The sequence below is a fragment of the Lonchura striata genome, chromosome 21 (assembly GCF_050655825.1).
Source record: "Lonchura striata isolate lonStrDom1 chromosome 21, ASM5065582v1, whole genome shotgun sequence".
Classification (NCBI taxonomy): Eukaryota; Metazoa; Chordata; class Aves; order Passeriformes; family Estrildidae; genus Lonchura; species Lonchura striata.
In genome coordinates, this window is record NC_140723.1 from 7,450,899 (window position 1) to 7,473,783 (window position 22,885).

At 55.6% G+C, this 22,885-nt stretch overlaps 1 protein-coding gene and 1 long non-coding RNA gene across 4 annotated transcripts in view; both read right to left on the reverse strand.

Annotated features, from left to right (window-relative positions):
- Window positions 1-2,635: 2,635 nt before the first annotated feature.
- Window positions 2,636-22,885, reverse strand: part of FBXO42 (F-box protein 42) — a 50,120-nt gene continuing 29,870 nt past the window's right edge. For all 3 annotated transcript variants that reach the window (XM_085558489.1, XM_085558490.1, XM_021537918.3), the window contains 6 exons: window positions 6,867-7,020; window positions 5,831-5,941; window positions 5,479-5,575; window positions 4,615-4,671; window positions 4,007-4,123; window positions 2,636-3,875 (listed from right to left, as the gene is read on the reverse strand). In XM_085558489.1, coding sequence (XP_085414615.1) covers window positions 2,799-3,875; window positions 4,007-4,123; window positions 4,615-4,671; window positions 5,479-5,575; window positions 5,831-5,941; window positions 6,867-7,020 — 1,613 coding nt within the window. In that variant the 3' untranslated portion in view covers window positions 2,636-2,798. The remainder of the gene's footprint in view (window positions 3,876-4,006; window positions 4,124-4,614; window positions 4,672-5,478; window positions 5,576-5,830; window positions 5,942-6,866; window positions 7,021-22,885) is intronic.
- On the reverse strand, window positions 7,027-16,771 carry LOC146765676 (uncharacterized). Its single transcript, XR_014949751.1, has 3 exons — window positions 16,549-16,771; window positions 16,391-16,509; window positions 7,027-16,271 (listed from the first exon to the last, which is right to left on the reverse strand). It is a non-coding gene; the product is annotated as an uncharacterized LOC146765676 (long non-coding RNA).

The following is a 22,885-nucleotide window of genomic DNA, read 5'->3' on the forward strand; positions in this document are numbered from 1 at the left end:
GAGACCACGCCCAGTCACCGCTGCGCGTGCGCGCTGGGGTGTGCGGGCACGTGGAGTGGCCCCGGCTCTGCGGATTTTGGGGTTTTGGGGGGTCCCCATCCCAAATTACTGACACGGGAATGGCCTGGGGGTCTCCATCCCCAGTTCCCAGCACTGGCGGCATCTGCAGTTCCCAACGGCCAGTTTTTCCAGGCTTCGGAGCCCTCACTCATCCCTCATCACCGACACTGGAATGCTTTGGGCTCCAGCATCTCCCACACTGGCAGAACTTGGGAGTCCAAATTTCCAGCCCCATCCCCAATTTCCATTCCAGCAGGCTGTGGGATCCTCAGGTCTCAGCACTGGCAGGATTTGGAGTCCCTCAAATCACAAATTTTCAGCCCCAACTGGTTTTGGGTCCTCTATGCCAAATTTCCAGCCCCAAGAGTTTTTGAGGTTCCCAATTCCCAGCACTGGGAGGCTTTGGCATCCCCAGTTACCACCTCCAGCAGTCTTTGGGATCCTCATTCCCAATTTCCATCCCTAACAGGGTTTGGTGTCCCCAGTGCTGAGAGCCTTTGGATCCCTGTCCCTGGCAGGACCTGGGATCCACAATTTCCAGCACAGGTAGGACCTGGGTTCCCTGCCCTGGCAGGTTTTGAGGTCCCCATCCCAAACAGGGTTTGGGATCCCTGAATTCCCAGCTCCAATAGTCTTTTGGATCCCCAGTTTCCAACCCCAATAGACTTTGGGATCCCAAATTTCCAACCCCAATAGGCTTTGGGATTCCCAATTTCTGTCTCCAAGAGGCTTCAGTGTTCCCAGTTCCCCGTGTCCCCCTTTGCCTCCCTCCACTGCTCCAACATCCCCTGGCACAAGTATTTCCCTTCTCTTACCCCAAAAGACCCCAAATCCCCCCTTTCACCCCCAAACTTGTTGGCAGTGCAGCAGGAACTTCCTCTCCAGGTCACTCCCACCCCACCCCTCCCCAAAAGCACCAACCATCCATTTCTTTTCCTTTTTATTTGTTAAACCACTAAAAATTCGTCGGGAAGGTGGGGGGGGGGGAACCCCCATGAACCCCCCAAAAGTGTACACAAGATTTTAAATATCGCCGGAATCGCTTCCCATTCCTGCGCTCGGCCCGGGAGTGGCGGGGGGGACACCTGAGTCGCGGGGAGGGGGGGACACCTCGCTCACAGCACCAGCAGCTCCCGCCGGATTCGGGGACAGGGACCCAAATTTGGGCTGAATCCCTCCGAAGGGCACAGAACGTGCGTGTCCCGGCGGGGAATCACCCCGAGAGCGGGGCAGGATGTAAACTGGGAGAGCGGCCCTGGAGGGATGCTCCGCAGGGAGGAGGACATCGAGGCGCCATCCATCCCCGGCTTTTGACTCTTTTTTTGGGGACGGATGACAAAAAACATGCAAAAAGGGAACGTGGGGATCGACGCCGAAGCCTCGACCGCCTTCCCCGCGGCCACGCGTGGAGAAGGAAAATTCCACAGCTCACCCGAGGTGCTCCTGAGGTCCGGGGGGTTTTTTGGGAGGAGAAAATTGCGTTTTGCTTTCCCTTAGGACAAACCAAATCGTTCCGGGATGAACGGGACGGGTGGGATTCGACGAGGGATTTATTTACAGCGGTGGAAACGCCGCGGGTGAAGCAAATCCCTCCCCGTCCCCACGCGGCTGGGATGGGATTTAAGGCTCCGACCGGCAAAAAGCTCAGTGGGAATGGAGAGCAAAAATTCAGGGAAGAAGGGACCACGTCATGGCGCTGCCGGCTTGGGGAGGGCTCCCTGCTTTTAGGGTGCTGGAGGTGGTTGACCAAAACCTGGCAGAATCCGCCCCATTTCCCCGCCGTGGAGGGGACAGGGATGGAGGGGGTTGTCCCAGAAGGACGCACAGGTTCAATCCCTTCGGATTTGGATTTAATCTTTGCGGAAGGAGGCACGTGCAAAGATGAGGTGAAGTTACTGCATCGAGGCTGCCCTCGCATTTACCAGTATCTTGTCCTTTTCCCTGGAAAACCCACCCTGCTCCCGGGCTCCAAGGGGCTGCTTCGGCCTTGAACGGGATTGGGCCGTTGAATGAATGAAATTTTTAAGCCTAGAAGGGAATTGGCAGCCAAATATCGCAGTTTTGGGGAAATAACAGGATTTTCAGAGTACTTTTGCTGGTCAGAGGGGATCAGGGCTGACCCCGAAGCCTGATCCAGCAGGGCAGGGAGAGGAGGGATGCTAACAATCAAGATTTTTGGCATTTTGACACAAAAAAATGTCCTTTCCTCCTTCTTTTGGTCCTGCCTGGAGGACAAGGGACGAGAGCGGCAGGTGAGAGGCAAAAAAAAAAAGGCATCGTGTTTGTGTCGAGCAAAGGTTGGCAGCACTGGGAGATTCCCAGAGGGATATTGCTGTTTTCCTGATGGAGTTGAGCATGGAATTAATCAAGCTAACAGCCTCCTGCCTGCTGCAATTTGGGTTATTCCTATAAAACCACTTCTGCTCACAACCCACGAGGAGTTTTCAGAGAGACCGAGACTCGCAAACACTTGGAGAATGAACCCAGGAGGATCCTGGCTGGCGGAATTCCCTGGCTGCTCACCCCGAATCCTCGGATCCTTCCCCGCCTGTAAATGCGACTCGCTCGCCTGGGGTCTTGCTGGGAACTGCCAGGGCAGCGCTGGAGGGTTTGCTTGGACTTTTATTGGTTTCCTGCTCCCTAATTCACAGTTTGAACGCCTGCGTGTCGGGAAGGGGCTGGGGAAGGAGGAGGGAGAGCCGCAGGGACGGAGGGACGGGCGGCGGGCGGGGGCCGCATTATCTCTTTGCTCGCACAAAGTACAAGGCATTTGTTTTGGGGTAATATTTGACGTTTTGTTTCTTGTCCATCAGGCCACCGAATATGATCAGCTCCCCTCGGCCTTGCACCACCGTGTGTAAACTGGTCTCGGGCGGCCCCACCACGGAGCTGCTGTTGAACACTTTCCACTTGACTCGTCCCTGCTCCTTGGTGTCCTTAATGTCCAGCACGTACATCTGCATGGGCTTGCAGTTCATGCTCTGGTACAGCGGCTTGCCCACGTTCAGCGACTGCGGCGGGTGGTGCCCGAGGCGCCGGGCGATGGGGGGCAGCGAGTGCCCCTCGCCCTGGGTGACGCTCGGCCGCACGGAGCCCGGCTCGGCGCCCGGGGAGCCCGGGGACGAGGCCAGGGGAGGGCTCAGCGCGGCCGAGGCCGAGGCGGCTTTGGAGGAGAGGGCTTTGACGGCCTCCAGGCTGCGGCGGAGCGCGCCGGGGGACACGGCCCCGGGCAGGGCGGCGTGGGGCGGCGTGTGGATGCCGTTGGTGTGCTCCGGGGGGTTCCGCGTGCCCGCTGTCCTGCCCTCCGCGCCGTCCAGCTGGCACAGGAGGGACGTGGGCTTCTGCTCCCAGCCCAGCTCCACGGAGGCCAGGCGCAGATCCCTCTGCTCCGGCAGTGAGCCCCGGCGCGGCGCCAGGGCCGGCCCCACCTTGAGGTCGAATCCCTCGGCGGCCGAGGGGGTGCTGGGGGACAGGGCCTGCACGGGGCTGTCCAGGGAGGCCCCGCCGGCCGGCGCCGCTCCGGGTGACACCGTGCCGCCGTTGAGCACCGGGGAACTGTCCCCTCTGGCCGGGGACAGGCTGCCCTCCCGCGAGCCCGACGGCGTCTGCCTGCGGGGCCGCAGGGTGCCCCAGCGGCCGTTGACGCAGGGAGCCTCGTCCGTGTTCCTGACGGGAGACTGGGAGCGGAATTCCCGCGTCTCGGGCACCAGGGCGGGCGGCGTGGCGCTGATGGGAGACGGGCGGGAGTTGAGGCTGGGGCTCAGCGGGGCTCTGCCGCTGGGAGCTTGGCTGAAGACCACGACACACTGTCCCACCTGTGGGAGAGCAGGGAACAGGCATCAGGAGGAGCCTTGGTGCCGGGGAGAAGTGGTTAAGGAGCATTTGGGGCAGGGAATAAAGAGGGAGGGATGTGTGTGAGGGAGCAGGGGCCCTGCTGTGTCCATACCCTGCAGGCAGGATGGCACCACAGCTCCGGGGCTCCGTGGTCCTCGTTCTCCACCTTGAGCGGCTGCCACGTCCAGGGGTTGGCCTGCATGTGCAGCAGCCAGGCGTCTTTGAACAGCTGGGGAGGGAAGGCTCACATTCAGGAGTCCGGGCTGGCATTCAGGAGCCCAGGCTGAATTTTAGAAGCCCAGGATGAGATTTAGCCCAGTTTATGCTGGGCTCAGCTCAGCAGGGCCATGGTGGGAGCGGTGCTTTGCTGCTGCAGACAGAGGATGCTGACCCAGAGCAGCAGCTGATCCCCCATGAGTGACTACACCCCACTGTGGCCATGGATAAATCCCTTCATTGCCATCTGCTATCCCAGTACAAAGTCAGGGCTCATCCTGACAAGCCTCAGTGAACCCAGGGAGCTGCTCAGAGAGATCCTGGGGTGATTTTTGTTAATTAAAGCAGCTCCAGCGACAGCTAAACAGCTTCTCTGGAAAATCTACCAGGTGGGTGCCCAGATTTGAAGAATAAAATGCCACCATCATGCAGAGTCCCCCCATCCGAAATCCAGCCCCCAGGTGCCAGGGGGATGGTGATGTCCCTGCTCCCTCAGGTACTCACTGCATTGGGACCCCCGCAGCCTCCCAGGATTAGAATGGTCTCGTTGTCTATCACGATCTGGAGGGGACAGAAGAGAGTTTCAGCCTGGGAAGGATTTTTGGCCTGGCCTCCAAGGGCAGACAGAGGCAGGTTCTCGCTGCACGGGCGTTGCTGGGTTCCGTGTGCCCCGGGATGAGCAGTGGAGCTGGGATGGAGCTGGTTTTGCCTCGCCTGGGACAGAGCGGGATGCAGGGCTCATCCCACCCCCTGTCCCAAACCAGTTCCTCTCTCCGAGGAGAGCAATCACCCTTCCCAAAGCACCGAGGCCCTGACACCCCTCTGCAGAGGAGGGGAAGGTGGAAGAATTGTTTGGGAGGGCAGGTGCTGGTGGCAGTGTCTGATCCGTGCTGCTGCTGGCTGAGGGATCCCTGTGGGCTCTTCCCTGGGGCATAGAAAGGCACGCTCCAGCACGAGCCATCCGAGCCCTGCTGGGTGCCCTGTGGGACCAGCCATGCTCTGGGAATCACTGACCACCCCAGACGGGGACTCAGCCTCAGGCCAGGCGACAGCCATGAGCTCCCTGCCCTGGGCTGGGGCTGCTGGAGCCGTGCTTGGAGCGGGTGCAATCCCAAATCAATCCCAGGATTGGGAGAGAGGAGCAGCCACAAGGGCCCGGAGCCAAAGCAGGCTGTGCTGCCTCTCCACTGATCAGTGTGCCACGGGGCATGAGTGGGGTAAAGCAGGGATGGGTTCATCAGAGCTCTGAGTCACTGGGGGAGAGGGCCTGGTGGGCAAGGGCTCCACAGATAACTTGGGAATGAAGGAATGAAGCTGTGCAGAGCTGTCTGCAGCTGGGATGAGGCTGCTCCCTCTGGCTGGGCTCACCTGGGACTGGCCCCCGCGCGGGTGAGGGCTGGGCCCCGAGATGCTGGGCTTGGACCAAGCCCACTGCTCCAGATCCAGCACCCAGACGTCGTTGCTCCTGCAGGGACGAGACAACACGGCCTGAGGATACAACCAGGGACGTGGGACTCGGCCTCGGGGCTGGGTTTTATGGCAGAGTTGGGATTTTTGCAGGCTGGAGCCTTGGGATTTGCTGCGAGAGGCGAAGGGTGTGCTAAAGCAGCAGGCAGACCCCAAAATCCTGCAGAAAATTCCTCGTGGGTGACCCCAAGACCATCACAATCCCCTCGTGGCTCACGGTGGTGCTTGTCAGACACCCTGACCCCAAACTTACATCTGTCGGGATCCGAGGGAGCCCCCAAAAACGATCATTTTGTCTTCGATGACACAGGAGGAGTGTCCTGCCATGGGAGGGGGGCCGTGGGTGGTCATGATGCAGTTCCACCTGGGAAGAGAGGCAGGAAGACATTTTCCAGAGAAGGAAAATGTTGGATGAAAGGCCAAACAAAAAATCCCAGTGGCCTGCAAAGTCCTCAAGAACATGTCATGGGGGAAAACCACAGGGAAAACCTCCAAATATCCAAGTAGCAACGAAACTAATTAGAAATCCCAATGTGCTAAACATTTTTAAGGCATGACCAAGTCTCGTGGCCAAGTTAGGAACATCTTCCCTTCCAATTAAGTTTGCCTCAAATTCTTTCCGAGAGAATTGGAAATCTTAATTACAGAGTTGTAACAACACTGCCCAAAGTGCACTGGATAATTGATACTTTGGAGGATGAAAAGTTCTCAGTACAAGAAGAGCAGGAACCTTCTTTTTGATACAGCATTTTCCTTCTCACACACGCCATCAGTGAGAAAGCTGGGTCTAAAATCAGCCAAATGGTGTTTAAAGGGAAAAGGAAAATTCCTGCCAGCTCCATGGACACTGCTGGATGCTCCAGTCCTGGAGCTGTAAAGGCAGAGATTGAAATGATGGAGAAATCTGATTTATCCCATCTCCCTGAGGGAGCTGAGTTTTGGATCATCACTAAAAACAAGACCTCCAGCACTTCAGGCTTATCTCAGACACACCTCAGTGCTTCCAGCCAAAGTGATAAAGCATTTAAAACACCCAGGTTTCCCACCTGGATGGGGATGCTCAGGCAGCCTGGAATATTTAGGTACAAGTCCAGAACTATATGGAAGCAACAGCACCCACGAGCTGCTTGGCAGCACCCTGTCCTCAGCTTTGCCGTGCTTGTGTGGCTTTTTTGTTTCAGAAAGAGCACTAGAGACACACCTGGGAAACCAGGACCACGCACAGCTTCCCAGGCATTCCTCCAGCTGCATTCCAGAGCCATTGCTCCAGGATCAAAGCCTGCTCTTACCAGTTTTTGGAGGGGGAGTACGTGTGGATCTCATCGAAGAACCTCTCGGGCTGGTGCAGGGGGTAAGGGCTCGGCCGGGTCCACCCCCCAAAAAGCACCAGCAAGTCCTTGTAGACCACCAGCGTGGCCCCAGCCTTGGGAGAGGGGTAGGAACCTGGCAGGGAGGGAGGAGAAGTTAGGAAAACCATGTCTGAACACAAGCCCTCAACTCTGCATCGTTTCTTCCCCAAGTGTCACAACGTGGAGACTCCACCTCTCTGAAAAAAAATGAAAATAACATTAAAAAGAAAAAAAAAAAAAAGGAAAAAAGGCAAAATTAGAGCTGGGAGCCTGGGAAGAAAACTCCTGCCAATTTGTGTCATGGTAATTAGTAGGAGCCTGAAAGCACATCTCAAACACAGCAAAACATCTGTCACTCACTGGCAGGAAATTGCTGGTTTTCCAGCTATCCCTCCAAATTATTGCTTTAGCGCCGAATAAAAGCAATAATTACCTCCAAATACCTCCTAACGTCTCTCCCAGAGGAGGGAGGGAGAAAGGAGAGAATTCCAAGGCACCCGGAGTGGCTCGTGCAGATGTGTGGGGTGCTCACAAGTGGCAGCACTCACTGAACCCCGGGTTTGAGAGGGAAGCCCTGAACTGTGGCTGAAGTCATTCCTCGAGTCTGGAGGATGCAGTGCTGCTCTAAAAATCGTAGAAAACCTTTTTGTGTGGCCTGTTTGAGGTTCAAAGGGCTCTGCAGGGACCAGGGGCCTCCTGAAGAGGAGGATCTGCACAAGGACCAGGTGACCTCCTGGCCTCGGTGCCATCGGGATTTGCTGTGCTCAGACGATTCCATGGATCCCAAGGATTTTCCTGAGCTCACCTCTCAACCTACTGCTGCCCCTGTGGCCCCTGGCCACCACATCCCTGAGAAGCTGTGGCTGCTCCATCCCTGGAAGTGTCCAAGGCCAGGCTGGATGGGACTCGGAGCAACCTGATCCAGTGGAAGGCATCCCTGCCCTTGGCAGGATGGACTTTAAGGTCCCTTCCAACCCAAACCATTCTGGGACTCTGTGATTCCTGTGGAATATGTCCCTGTCCATGGAAGGAGGGTGGAATGAGATGAGCTTTAAAGTCCTCCCAACCCAAACCATCCTGGGATTTTATGTTTCTTAACCCACTTAGAGCAGGAGCAGCCTCACTGCAAGAAACCTGTTGGCAAGAGCAACTATCAAAGGATTTGATTCCTTTGAATTTGTGTTGGGAGATTGGCCACGATCCGCTGCAAAAGCCCAATCCCTGCCTGGCCCTGGAGCCAGAGGTGCTGTGCCTGTGTCGGCACCCTGCTGAAGTGTGAGGTGCTGAGCTGCTTCCCAGGAACAGCTAAAGCCTCTGCAGCCCGGCTGACTCTGAGCATCCTCCTCCTTCCCATGGTGACCACCAGCACCAGCACACTGCTCCCCCTGCACAGCCACCCTTTCCAGTTAATCCTGGAATCCCCAGCCCAGCCCCACGCTCCGAGCCCGGCGCCGGCACGTGGCCACCACTCCAAAACAACCCATGCTCCCACCTGGCTCCTCCCCTGTCCCAGCAGGACTCAGAGACACAATTTTAGCAGGGAATGACACCCAGAACAGACTATTTTTAAAAGAAACCGGAGCAGCTATTTTAGGACGTTGCAGCTGAGGGAAGCAATTCCATCACGATGGGTTCCAGGTGCTGGGAGGGAAGAGCCCAGCAGAAAGCAGCCACTGGCCTGATGCAGAGATGGTCACGGTGTCCCTGAGCCCCTTCCCCAGGGACAGAGCGTGCTGCTGCCCTCAGCCTCGTGGAGATGAGGGAAAAATGGGAATAAAGCTCTGCAGAAGCACTTAATGCAAGGTAACGTGTAGCCAGAGCTGTACCAAGGTCTCCATGAGGACAAGATGCCAGTGAAGGTCACATTTGGCTACTCCCTGTTCCTGAATTCCAGTTTTCCTGGCTCGTTCCATGTGTGCAATTCATTAACCCACACCAGCAGGTTTCCAGCCTAAATAATTCCCTGGCAGTGCAGACAGTTTTTCTCCTAAGCCTGGCACCACAATGAAACATTTGTACCTGAGCTGGTGAACCCCAGCTGGGTGGTATCGCCAGGGATGCCCCAAGGTGCTGGGGTTAAATTGGGTTTTTTTAAACCAAAAGGGGCAGCTAGAGTCATTCCAGGATGGAAGAACATTGGCACCTTGCTTGGAAAGGTCTGGGACAGAGCAGTGAGGAAAGTCACCCTCCCACTGCTGTAACCTGAAGGTCAACCCCGGCCTCAGCCAAAGAGACAATTCCCAAGTGAGTCAATGCCGTGCAAACAGCCCAGGGCAGAGGCCAGCCCCGGTTTTTCAGGAAGCTTTGCCTGTTATTGGACATTGTACGGATGTAAATGAGCTGAGTTTCATTCTGCAATGCAGGAAAACTCTGCATTTTACAAGTCAAAGACGTGCTGGCCTCTCAAAGCCTCTTCAGCAGCAAAACTGGGATACCTGTGCATGCTCTCCACAAATGCACCACAAGCATGTCCAGGACCTTGTGCTGGAGCAGGAATATGTGGAAATCTGGAGAACTAAGGCTGTTCATCCCTAAAGCAGGGGAGAGTGCTGGGTGCTGGGTCCTCAGGAAGGGCAGGAATGTCCTGAGGGAGCTGCTGGAAGGGAAGGCAGCGGCAGCTCTGTGAGCTCAGGACTCAGGCATGCGGCACAGGGGGACATCAAAGGGACCGAGGAGGACCTGCTCAAAGTCCAGCCCTCTGCAGGATGTGGGAGGTGGGAGCGGCCCTTCAAAGACTCCAGGAACATAAGGGATCCTCTCTGGGATGGCACAAGCATCGGGCTGAGGAGCCATCAGAACTTTGTTAATGAATTGTACTGGTTCCCACTGCCCCAGTGGGGAACTGCTGTGATCCTGAGCTCCTCACCCCAGAAACACCAGCCAGCCCAACATCCAGGTTATCCTTCCATAACATCATCCAGGTTATCCCTCTACACCACCACCCAGCCCAACAACCAGGTTTATCCTTCCACAGCACCATCCAGGTTATCCCTCTACACCACCACCCAGCCCAACAATCAGGTTCATCCTTCCACAATACCATCAAGGTTATCCTTCCACAACACCATCCAGGTTATCCCTCCTCAACACTGCCCAGCCCAACATCCAGTTTATCCTTCCACAACACCATCCAGGTAGGTTATCCCTCTACACCACCGCCCAGCCCAACATCCAGGTTATCCTTCCTGGGGATAAAGGTTAGGACAGGTTGAGGGTGTAGCACAGTTCACTCCTCTAAGCACAGCAGGCTCCATCCCTGCACAGCTGACGCTGATCTTTTGGCTGAGATGAGGAGCTAAAAGCTGGGCTGAGCTATTTTTTTCGCAGCTGATGGATTTTCCTGGCTCGCAAAGCCAAAAAACCAACCAACCAAAGATCTCTGGCTTCCACAGATGTTTGGAAAAGAAATGCCAGCCTCTGATCGCTCCCGACACGAGCTCTGGGTGTTTTATCTGTGTTGGATCTGTCCTTATAAGCAGTTTTTAAAGCCCAATTATCCAGCCCTCTAAAGCCACCGGAGCCGCACACGCGTAGATTAACGGGAACAAAGGAAAAGCCTGGCTTGAAGGGCATTGGGACACAGAGTGCCAGACCAGCCTTTTACCTCTGGAAGAGGCAGTCCCCAGAGACTCCAAAACCCAGCTGGAGTGGGGAACAGCAAACATCACCCCGTGGTTATCTGCTGGGATTGCCCAGGTGGAAGGATGGGCTCAGGTCGATGGGGTTTGGGGAATATTCCACAGGAGGGGATGGGGTGGGTTTGCACTGACCCGGGGGAAGGGAACACAGGGAAAGAGTTGTGACAAGGGGATTGGTACTGAGGAGCTTTAACTCTGGGGAAGGATGGGAGGAGAGCTGCAGCCAGGAACTGTTTTTACTGGATCTGGTGGACCCTGCAGGGAGCTGACTCCTGCCATCGTGGCTGATCAGGTTTCCATGGAACACCCGGATAACCACAGCCATGTGTCCCATCTCAAAGCTGAGGAATTAAAGGGAGCCGCTCCAGCAGCCCATGGATTTCAAGGTGCAGAGGAATTCAAGCTCCCAGGTTCAAAAGCCACCTGCAATCTGCACTCAAGAGGTACAGGAAACCATCCCTGGGAAGGGCTCGGGGCTGTCCTTTCACAAGAATCCTGGAATGGTTTGGGTGGAGGGACCTTAAAGCTCATCCCATTCCACCACTGCCATGGGCAGGGAAACTTCCAACTATTCCAGAATGCTCCCAGTCCTGTCCAGCCTGGCCTTGGACACTTCTTCCCAAGGCAGGATGGTGCCTGTTTTGCACTCTGAGTTGTCCCAAATTGGATCCAACCCTTCTCACCACGAGTTTTGTGTTTCCATGCTCAGGGCAGCAGCAGAGCCAGGGGCAGGTTTTCTGTCTGGCTTTTAGGCTGGACCTGGATTTTCAAATCCCAGTTTCCAGCCTGGGACTCTCATCCACCCCAGCTGAGGGATGGCCCTGACTACATCCCATCCCACAGAGTTCCATCCCAAACTCGTGTGACAGCATGAAATCCCCAAATCCTTCCCCTTCAGCCAGAAGCAAAACCAGAGAAGGAAAAACCAATAAATCCCTCTGCTTCCCAGGCCAGCAGTCAGCAGATTCATCCAGATCCCTGCCAGGTTTCCCAAAGGGAAGAGGACAAGCTGGTGAGCAGCACTCCAGAGGCCAGAATAGGGTGAGCATCCCAGCAATGCCAGCACTAGCATTGGATTTGGGAGATGTGAAAGGAGCACTCCTGTGGGAAGAGCAGACATTCCTGTTGCACACCCACTCATTCACAAAGTCAAACCCAACACTGAGCACTCTGCTCAGCTCCCGTGGGTCCAGCATTTGACATTCACCTGGTTTTAACCCCAAAACGTCTAAAACAGAGCACTGGGATTACAAACTGGGATCTAGACTAGTACTGACCAGGTCTGCCTAAACCTTAGAGCCTGTAAAAGCCACAGCAGTATCATCTTCTCTTACCAAAACCACAGGCAATTTAGTGTTCCCTTCCAGAAAAACCCCAAATTCCATTCTGGGAAGCAGACAGGAATTCAGCCTTGCAGGAGTCTTAAGGAAAAAGCCAAACAAATCTCTGCTGATTTGTTTCCTCAGCACAGAGACAAAACCTCTGCAGACACAAATAACCTCTTGGGAAGGAAGCGGGGGAATATCCTGAGTTTATCTGCAATTTTGGGGGGCAGGTCAGCAACCCCCCGATGCTGACGTGCAGACAGAATCCCCAGTGTGGGATTTCCACCCTGCAGTGACTCGAGCCTGTGGTACAAGCCCAGTCAAACCCCGGCGTGGAAGCCAAGTTTGGTTTCTCGCAATCCCTGGGAGGTGCAGGCAGAAGCCCCGGGGAGGATCAGTCACCTCCACGCTGTTGCAAGCTGCCCGTGGGTATTTTTTTAACCCCGGCATGTGTGAGGTGCTGCCGCTGTGATAAAGCCGTGGAGAAGGAGAGGCAGTGCCCTCTGAACCCTGTGCAACTGGATTTACTGAGTCACCCTGTGCTAATGCCTGGCAAAAATGTCCTCATGCAGCATTGAGCAAACAGTGCCGAGATAACCGCGCCAGAACGCGGCCTCTTATCTCCCAACAGCCCCGGACGGGATCGCCGCAATTCCTGCCGCAATTCCTGCAGCTGCACTGCGGGACAGGCTTTACTGGGATACACCCTGCCCCTCTCCCCAGCAGCAGCAGCACCCCGAGGTGCTGGGAGCTCCGTGGGGTGAGGTCACCCTCCACAACCATCCTTTGGGAAAGGCGGATTTGGCCCAGCATGGGGAGCTGCTCTTGCAAAAGCCGCTGCTCCCTCTCTCCGTGGGCGGAATCCCCAGCATCTACCTCGCCCTGCTTCCCCGCTCGTGGTTTTGTTCCACATGAAGTGACGCTGCCCTGAAGACTTCTCCGGTGATTTCACAGCCTGACACCTTCCCAGAATCAGGCCTTGTGCAATAAGAGAGACTCCAAAACCCTGTGCAGTAAGAGATTCCAAAACCCTGTGCTATAAGAGACTCCAAAACCCTGTGCAATAAGAGAGATTCCAAAACCCCTGTGCTATAAGAGACTCCAAAAGCCCTGTGCAATAAGAGAGACTCCAAAACCCGTGTGCTATAAGAGACTCCAAAACCCCTGTGCAATAAGAGACTCCAAAAACCCTGTGCAATAAGAGAGATTCTAAAACCCTGTGCAATAAGAGAGACTCCAAAACCATGGTGCAAGAAGAGAGACTCCAAAACCCCTGTGAAATAAGAGACTCCAAAACCCCTGTGCAGTAAGAGACTCCAAACCCCCTGTGCAGTAAGAGAGACTCCAAAACCCCTGTGCAATAAACCCCTGTGCAATAAGACTCCAAAACCCCTGTGCAATAAGAGACTCCAAAACCCCTGTGCAATAAGAGATTCCAAAACCCCTGTGCTATAAGAGACTCCAAAACCCCTGTGCAATAAGAGAGACTCCAAAACCCCTGTGCAATAAGAGAGATTCTAAAACCCTGTGCAATAAGAGAGACTCCAAAACCATGGTGCAAGAAGAGAGACTCCAAAACCCCTGTGAAATAAGAGACTCCAAAACCCCTGTGCAGTAAGAGACTCCAAACCCCCTGTGCAGTAAGAGAGACTCCAAAACCCCTGTGCAATAAACCCCTGTGCAATAAGAGAGACTCCAAAACCCCTGTGCAATAAGAGAGACTCCAAAACCATGGTGCAGTAAGAGACTCCAAAACCCCGGTGCAATAAGAGACTCCAAAACCCCGGTGCAATAAACCCCTGTGCAATAAGACTCCAAAACCCCTGTGCAATAAGAGAGACTCCAAAACCCCTGTGCAATAAGAGACTCCAAACCCCTGTGCAATAAGAGATTCCAAAACCCTGTGCAATAAGAGAGACTCCAAAACCCCTGTGCAATAAACCCCTGTGCAATAAGACTCCAAAACCCCTGTGCAATAAGAGACTCCAAAACATTTGTGCAGTAAGAGGCTCCAAAACCCCTGTGCAAGAAGAGCTCAGCACTCCCAGAAAGGGCTGAGCGGCTCCCTCTGCTCACTCGTGTTCCCTGCAGGAGGCGAGGGAAGAGCTGGGAATTGGGTTGGGCTCCCCAGCCCCTCGGAGGGGGTAATTTCAGGGCAGGGGGGTGGGACAGGGGGGCTGTGTCCAGCCCTGCTGAGCTCTGCACTTTTTGCTCCTGGATCCTTTCCCACAGCGCGAGGGAGGCGCCCCAGCCTTGGAGAATCCCAAAATGAGTGGTGTTCCAGGAAATGGCTGCTGCGTAATTCGGTGAGGTTACAGCTACCACGGGGCTCCAAACCTCAACTATCCACCCTGTAGGCACAGCCAGAGAATCCCAGGATGATCTGGGATGGAAGGGACCTTAAAGCTTGTCCTATTCCACCTCCTTCCACTGGACCAGGTTGCTCCAAGGCCTGTCCAGCCTAGCCTTGGACACTTTTGGGGATGGGGAATCCACAACCCTTCTGGATGCAGTCAGAGGAAGTGCAAAAAGCCCGGGAAGAGCCAGGGCTTTGCTGTTCCCAGTATTTGCTGCAAGGACAACAGTTATCCACTAAAACCCCAGCATCTTCCCGCTGCCATTTCCAGCACAGGAAGGGAAATTCAGTGCAGCTCTTTGCACTCCCCTCCCTTGCTGTCTCCCCCTTCACTCCCATTTTCAACCCATCGGTTCCTGAACTTTGCTCCCTCCATGCCAGGGAAGCACTTTTCTCCTTCATCCCAGTAATTCCAGCCCTGAATGCCAAACTCCTGAATATTTCATGGCAGGAACCAAAATCCACCTTTGGACTGCAGACAAGCACGAGCAAAGGCTCCATCATTCTGTGTGCCTGCCCTATTCTCTGGGAGTTTTCCAGCAGATGCTTTGAGGAAAGATTAAAATCAGGCTACGGAGTAGGAGAGGCTTGGAAGGCACACGGTGCTGGGTGAGGATTACACTGCCCCGGGAATGCTGCCTGCTCCATCCCGAGGATTACACGAGTAATCCTGCTGGATTGAGTCCTCAAGGCAAAGGCTGGGCTGCCTTGGAAGGAGCTCCTGCCGATAGATGTCAGCACAGCCTGCCCGAAATTCCCAGGAGGACTTTTCCTTCCCAGCTGACAGTGGGATAGTGGGGGTTTATCCCGCTGACCCCACAATGGACCCCACAAAGACTCCCTGCCCAGGAGGGAAAGCCTGTCAGAGACCCAGGAAAGCGGAATAACTGGGTGTGAAATGATCAGGGAATTTGTGTCCAGGGAAAACATCACCCCTGGGTGCCTCCCACGCCTCGGGAAGGAGGGATCGGCTGCCTCTGGGGTGCAACACATTCATGAGATGTGAGACACCACCAGTGTCAACAACCCCGTGTGTGGCTCCGGGGTTTTGAGCCTTTTTCCTGAAAAGGAAATAAATTGGAGATGCTTTGCCCGAGCCACAGTTTGCAAATTCCTTGGCTCCAGCCAAACTCGGACAAGCTAGAAATTAAATTTCTCTGCAGGGCTGGGAAATCAAATGTCGGGAAAAAAAAAAAAAATAATCCTGACAGAAAAAAACCCTCTTAGAAAATCCATCCTAACTTCTGCCTAGGTTAAAGGGATGACAGTCCTGCACTTTGGGATCATTAAAATGCAAATTGTTCAAATCTCCAAGTGCTGGCTTCCCAAGGTGGAGGAGGGAGTACCAAGTACTAGCAGTAGTAGTAGTAGTAGTAGTACCTGCTACTTCTACTACTAGGATGGATTCCTGCTCAACCCTGCTAGTGGTCCAAGGCCAGGCTGAACAAGGCTTGAAGCACTCTGGGATAGTGGAAGGTGCTCCTGCCAGTAGAACAAGGTGAGACCCCAAAACTGTACTGAGGGAAGAGGGAATCCAGAGGAACGGAGGGAAGAGGGAATCCAGAGGAACTGAGGGAAGAGGGAATCCAGATCCCCACTCCAGCACCCACTTCCCTTGGAGCTGCTGCTCTCCCATTTGGCTGCTCCCTGTTCCTGAATTCCAGTTTTCCTGGCTCGTTCCATGTGTGCAATTCATCAGCCCCTCAGCCTCTCCCTCTGCTCCCTTCCCGCAGGATTCCTGCCACACCAGGCTGAGCTGTCCGGGCAGGGCAGGAGGGATCATTCCCCGAGGGAGAGCCACAGCCGGGCACTGCCTCCCTGCCCCGCTCCCAGGAGCCCATTTCCCACAGCAGGGAAAGTTTTTCCTCCACGTTTAAAACCTGGCTGAACTTCCAAGTCCTGCGTTTGCAGCGAGAGCAGGGAATGGGAGAGGGGAAGTGCTTTGGCCTGCTGGGGTAAAACCCCTGTGCCAGCCCCAAGGCAGCTCCTCCGACTGAGCCAGCCCTGCTTCGGGGCACAATCTCACCTCTCCGGGCACATTCCCACTTCGCTGGGCACATTCCCACCTCGCTGGGCACAATCCCACCTCCGGGGCACAGTCCCACCTCTCCGGGCACATTCCCACCTCGCTGGGCACATTACCACCTCCCTGGGCACATTCCCACCTCGCTGGGCACATTCCCACCTCCGGGGCACAGTCCCATCTCGCTGGGCACATTCCCACCTCGCTGGGCACAATCCCACCTCCCTGGGCACATTCCCACCTCCCTGGGCACATTCCCACCTCCGGGGCACATTCCCACCTCCCTGGGCACAATCCCACCTCGCTGGGCACATTCCCACCTCGCTGGGCACATTCCCACCTCCCTGGGCACAATCCCACCTCGCTGGGCACAATCCCACCTCCCTGGGCACATTCCCACCTTGCTGGGCACATTCCCACCTCCGGGGCACATTCCCACCTCCCTGGGCACATTCCCACCTCGCTGAGCACATTCCCACCTCCCTGGGCACATTCCCACCTTGCTGGGCACATTCCCACCTCCGGGGCACATTCCCACCTCCCTGGGCACATTCCCACCTCCCTGGGCACAATCCCACCTCGCTGGGCACAGTCCCACCTCGCTGGGCACATTCCCACCTCCCTGGGCACATTCCCACCTCCCTGGGCACATTCCCACCTCGCTGAGCACATTCCCACCTCCCTGGGCACATTCCCACCTCGCTGGGCACATTCCCACCTCCCTGGGTGGGTGCCCCACGCCTCCTTCCAAGCCATTCCCGGTGGCCTCGGGCACTGCATTCCTGGAGGCCCAGGCACACCTCTGGAATGGCTGAGCTGCCTCTGCCCTCTCGGGCTGACTCGGTGACCTTGGCGGATACCGGGAGCGCTGGAAAAGCCGTGGGAATTCGGCATTGATAAGGATAAGCCGCTGCCAGCTGCAGGGAGGGGCAGGATGCAGCCAGGTAGGGTCGGGGAGGGGGAGAGGGAGGAATGTGGGAATCCCACATTTCAGCTGTAGGATCAGGACCGGGAGGCACAGGGATGTTTTCTCCTGGTGGTGGTGGTGGTGATGCTCACCCATTCCCCATCCCACTGATCAGTCACCAGCCTTTGTTTGCAGGGAGCAGATCCCCAGGCAGGGGAGGGATCCCAGACAGGGATCTTTTGGCTTTTCCTGCCTGGTTCAGTGACGGTCCCTGTGGGATGAATCCCTGCAAGCAGCTCACCACAGGCTCGGTTTGCTCGTGGGTTTAGTACCCGCAGTCCCTGGGACTGATCCGTGCCAGGCATGGCGGGGTGGCCATCCAAGGATGGATGCCAGTGGAATGTGGTTTGGATCCAGACAATAAAAACCTTCCAGAGGTTAAACACAGCCAGCAATGCCACGAGCTGCAGGAGGACAGAGGCTGGCAGATCAAAGGGAGGGAAGGTGTGTGCTGTAAACCTAAACCATGGACTAACCTCCTGGAAACCAGCAGCACCTTCCCAACCAAGTGTCAGCTGACACAGAAAAAAAAACAAAAAGCTTTCACTCGATTTGGGTTGATTTTTCATCTCTTGCCCTTGAGATATTTCATATTGAACACCACTAATTCCATTAGAGACATTCTGCAAAACCAGCCAGGCAAAGAGAGGAACAAATGAACGTCAGATGGATCCAGGGGCTGGGAACAGCCCTGCTCCCACCCCGGAGCTGCCAGTCCACCCTCTGCAAGGGCAGGAATGACATCCAAACTCTATATCCAGGGATACTGCTGGAGAGTTTGTTTGTCAAAGGCTTGGCAGGAGTGGTCACTCATCCCCTTGTAAAACTGGAGTCCATAAAAGGAGGAAAACAATCAATATGCTTAAACTGGAGAAAGCAATTCCAAGCAACCTGTGCTGAGAAAGCCTCTGCCCCAAAGGGCATGGGACAAAGCCTGGAAAGTCCTGGTTCTGTTCCAGAAGGGCAGAAGTGAGGGGTGGGATAAGGAAGAAATGAAGTGCGTGTAAAGAAGAATTTAGGTGTGTGATCATGAGGAAATATTGGGTGTGTGAAAAGGAAGAAATCAGGGGCAGGGTAAGGAAGCTCTAGGCAGGAGGCTCACAGGATTAAAGCTGAGCTTGAAAAAGATGTCAAGTCACTCTGAGCTTGAGGACTCCAGAAGCCTTTGGATGGTGGTGGGAAAGCCAGAGATTTTTGGAGGATAACACGGAATGTTTCAGCTCTGCAGAGGCAGGAATGGGCCCTACTGCCACCAAACTCAAAGGGCAAGGAGGAAAAAACCACCCAAATCTGTAAAAGTGCTGGAAGAAGCTTTCCTCTCTTCCAGGCACACCAAGACTGCTCACAGCATGAGGGATTTCCATCCAGCCCATTAACCTGCTCCACTTTGCAGGCTCAGGCACTCAGCCATAATTAGGGAGGTTGTTCTGTGCCAGGAATCAGCTCCTGGATCCCCCGGGCTCCTGGGAGGCCGACAGGGACATGGCTGGGGGCCTCAAGGTGATCCTGAGCCTTTCATAAAATAAAACTGAGCTCTGCCCTCAGTTACACAGGGCTGTGGGGCGCCACAGGGTGAGCTCAGAGGCCAGGGGGACACCAAGGGTATTCTGCAGACAGGGTTTTGACCAGCTCAGGATTTTGGGGGATTTTAATGCCCAAAGCAAGGCTGTGCCCAGGATTCCTGTGAGGGAAGTGACTGCAAGGGGAACAGAGCTGCAGTTTGGGGTCAGGCAGAGCACCTCAGTTACTGCTCTGCAGGAAAAACAACCCCAGAATCCCTGAGATTGGAAAAGCCCCCCAGGACCGTCGAGTCCGTCCTGTGCCCAATGCTCTCCTTGTCACCCAGCCCAGTGAGTGCCACACCAGCCCTTCCTTGGACACCTCCAAGGTGGGATGAGCACTCCAAACCTCCCTGGGCATCCCCTGCCAAGGCCTCAGCTCCCTTTCCATGAGGAAATTCCTGCTGGTGTCCACCCTGAGCCTGCCCTGGCCCAGCCTGAGGCTGTTCCCTCTGCTCCTGTCCCTGTCCCATGGGAGCAGAGCCCAACCTGGGGCTGTCCCTTCCTGTCAGGAGCTGTGCAGAGCCACAAGGTCCCTCCTGAGCCTCCTTTTCTCCAGGCTGAGCCCCTTTTCTGCTCCCTCAGCTGCTCCTGGTGTTCCAGCCCCTTCCCAGCTCTGTTCCCATCCCTGGAAATGCTCCAGCCCCTCCAGGTCCTTCCTGAACTGAGGGGCCCAGGACTGGACACAGCTGATGCAAAACACGACCCTGAACTGAACGAGCTGCACAGTCTGCAGTCACAGAGGGTTTAAATCCACACGTGAGGAGCTCCCCACTATTCCCACACCTCTGATTATTCCTCAGATTCCCCCTGAGCCCTTGGACAGCCCTGCTCCTGTCCCAGTGGGGTTCATTCCCTGAGTGCCAGTCTGGTTTGTGGCTGTGCACAACTGGATCCCGTGGGATCCTGTGGGATCCAGCACCACCCCCCTCCTCGGGAAGCCCACTCAGTCCTTCCCCGTGTCTCCTTCAGCTCCACAAATCTCCCAGAGCTGAGATCCCAACCGAGGAATTCAGCACCATGAAACTCCAGCGACTGCTTGGAAATTTGTTTTGAAAACTCGCCGCTGTTTTCTAGAAGAGGCAGATGAAAACAAGGCTGGGCTTTTTAGCTCGGGGCAAGGTTTTTGCACAGCTTTGTCAAGGCCAAACCTCTCTGCTCCACCAGGACCACATCTGACACCAGGAGTCTCTGCCGAGCCTCTCCTGCCTCCTTGGGGCTGCTGCTTTTGTTGACACAACACCATCAAAAGCACCTTCCCTCAGTCACAAAGGCAAACTGATCCTCCCACTCCGGGCACGGAGGGGGCTGGGGGAAGAGCTGAGCATGAGGAACCGCTGGCAGAGGGGTTTTAGTTTTACTGCGTCCTGCTACGGCCACCCAGGAGGTTTGGGCACAATCTCCAGGCTGGAGAAGGAGGGAGGGTCAGCCACAGCCCGAGGGCAGAGGGAATCAAAGCCTTACATGGAGGGTTCTGCCTCTGAGCCAGGTTTGATCCCGAAGTCCTGAGGAAGATGAGAAGCTTTCCCTGTCCTCAGGGTGACTGCAGGGACAGGAAACACCAGGAGAGAGGTCTCGAGGTGCCCGTGTCAGGGCAGGGTGGCCCAGGGCAGCAGCAGCAGCAGGATTCTCCTCCCAACAACAGGAAAAGTGGAGCCTCGGGGCTCCTGAACCCTTGTGGGATCAGAGAGGGATATCCCAGCCTGGCAGAGGGAAACCACAGTGGGACAGGAGGGACAGGGCCCTTCCCAGCCCTCCTGCCTGCCCAGCTGGGAGCAGAAGGGGGATAAGAAAACAGACCTGAGAGGAGGATGTGCATACCCTACAGGAATGCCTCTGCCTGCAAAGCCCTGGTCCTTCCATCACCATCCCTGGCTCAGTTTCAAAGGGAAAAGCTTTTCACCTCTGTGCCATGAGCCCCTGGCAGAGCAGAGCTCCAGACCTTTTCCTCCCTAACTAAAAAAGCATTTTCTGGTGTGGTTCTGGCCGAGAGAGGCCAACTGAGGACTCTGAGGAACTGGAACCGAGGATCCCAGGAGGGATCAAGCCTGCAGGGACACAGCCTGGAACAGCCCAGGCAGGGCCAGCCCGGGGACCCTCCCGGCTCTGTCCATGAACTGTCCTTGCAGGATGCGTGGACAGGAGGCTCAGGTGGTGCCAAAGCTCCTGGGGCTCCTCTGGGAGCCTCCAGCAGCTTCCCCTGCACAGGGAGGGGTGGGAGCTCACCAGGAGAGTGCCACAGACCTGCACGGGAGCAGGACAAATCCTCCTTGCCAGCAGGGCAGCAGATCCAGGGATGAATCCAAGCATCAGCAAAGGCCTCACCACAACCCCCTGCAGCTCCCACGGCATGCAGTCATGGAACCATGGAATGCTTTGGGTTGGAAGGGCCCTTCAAGCCCATCCAGTCCCAGCCCCACCATGGGCAGAGACACCCCCCCACAGTCCTAGGGTGCTTCAAGCCCTGTCCAGACTGGCCTTGGACACTTCTTATCTGTGCCAGGGCCTCATCCCCCTCACAGGGAACAATTCCTTCCCAATATCCCATCTGACCCTGCCCTCTGGCATTCCAGGCCCTTGTCCAAAGTCCATCTCCAGCATTCTTGGAGCCCCTCCAGGTACTGAATGTCCTGCAACTCTCTGTTTCAAATGAGGTTTGGTTTCTTTCCTGGCTGTTCAGCCCATTTTTGGGGAGCACCAGGGACTTTCACCACTGAAACCAGCTGGACTCACAGGAGTGGGGCCTCACCCTGGCCTCCAGCTGGATAAACAGATTCCAGCGTAAACCACCCCCAGCCCTCCACCAGGATGCCCTGAGCACAGATGGGCTCAAATTCCAACAACTGCCCAGGTTAATTGTGCAAATGAGGGCAAGGAAAGCACCCCCACCACACGGAAAAGGCCTCAGCCTGCCAGGGACCACCTACCCTGGGACAGCACTGCAGCGTCCCACATGTGGGGCTGGGAATTATCCTGCTCCTGCTCCAGCAGATCCTGCGTGGGATGGGAAGGGTGGGAGCAGCTCCACAATGGCCAGGAGAGCTCCAGGGAGAAGAGCTGGCAGACAGCTTCTGAAAATAGAGATCCTGCTGCCTGCCACCCTCCTTTCCAGAGCTTCCAATCCCACCAAAAGCTCTCCAGAAGAGCCAGGCACCAACTCTCTCGTGCTGCTCCAGCCCCATCACTCACACGTCAAAGCCATTGTTTCAGATCTAAGCAAAAAAATACTTTGAAACCTCAAAAATTAGGGTTTTTTGAAGTAATTATCTCCCTCCTCCGTCTCTGAGACGAAAGAAACCCAGGCCAATTATTTCTTTGAAGGCTAAATATTTACTCCCAGATGAAGCAGCTTGGGCTAGAGGGGAATTATCCAGCGCTGATGTCATCTCATGCCTGGGAGCCAGAAAACCCGGATGAAAACAGGTAGGAACAAACAGCAACAACAACAACAAAAGGGTGTCTTCTCCTGGAGAAGCCTCTCAGGAAGGGATGAAGTTGTACCCAAGACACTGTGCTCCCATTCCCTGCCCAGGGCTCGTTAGAGAAGATGCTTAACGAGGGCACATGTGGAGGGTGAGGGAACCTCTCCGAGCAAGACCTGGCCTTGGGAAAGAGCCAGGATCTCATCCCAGAGTTCTGGAGTCTGTGGGGCAGGTGTGGGAACTCCTCCACAGCAATTAGCCTGCACACACAACGAGTGGTAATCAATCAATGTCAACTCTTGGGTTTTTCTTTTAAAAAGCCCTCTCCTGCCTTATTTACATCCCAGCATTTCAAAGCTCTGCCCCTCCAGCCTCTCTCCTTTCCCAGGCAGGCGGTGCCACCCCCAGTTCGGGGCACCCAAAGGAAGAGCAGGAGCTGTGGGATCCCACCGGGGTTGACTCATCCCTTTGGAAAAGCAGGAACCAGAGCAGGAACCAGAGCACTCCCCGGGCCCAGCCTCCAGTTTCAGCTGTGATCCCATCTCGCCCATGACAGGGTGCAGGAACATCTCCTCGGGGGATCTTCCCGTGGGACCGAGCCCCGCCATGAATTCCCACAGGAGCCACAGCGGGATGGGCTCCAGGATGGGCTCTGTGTGCCCAGCACTG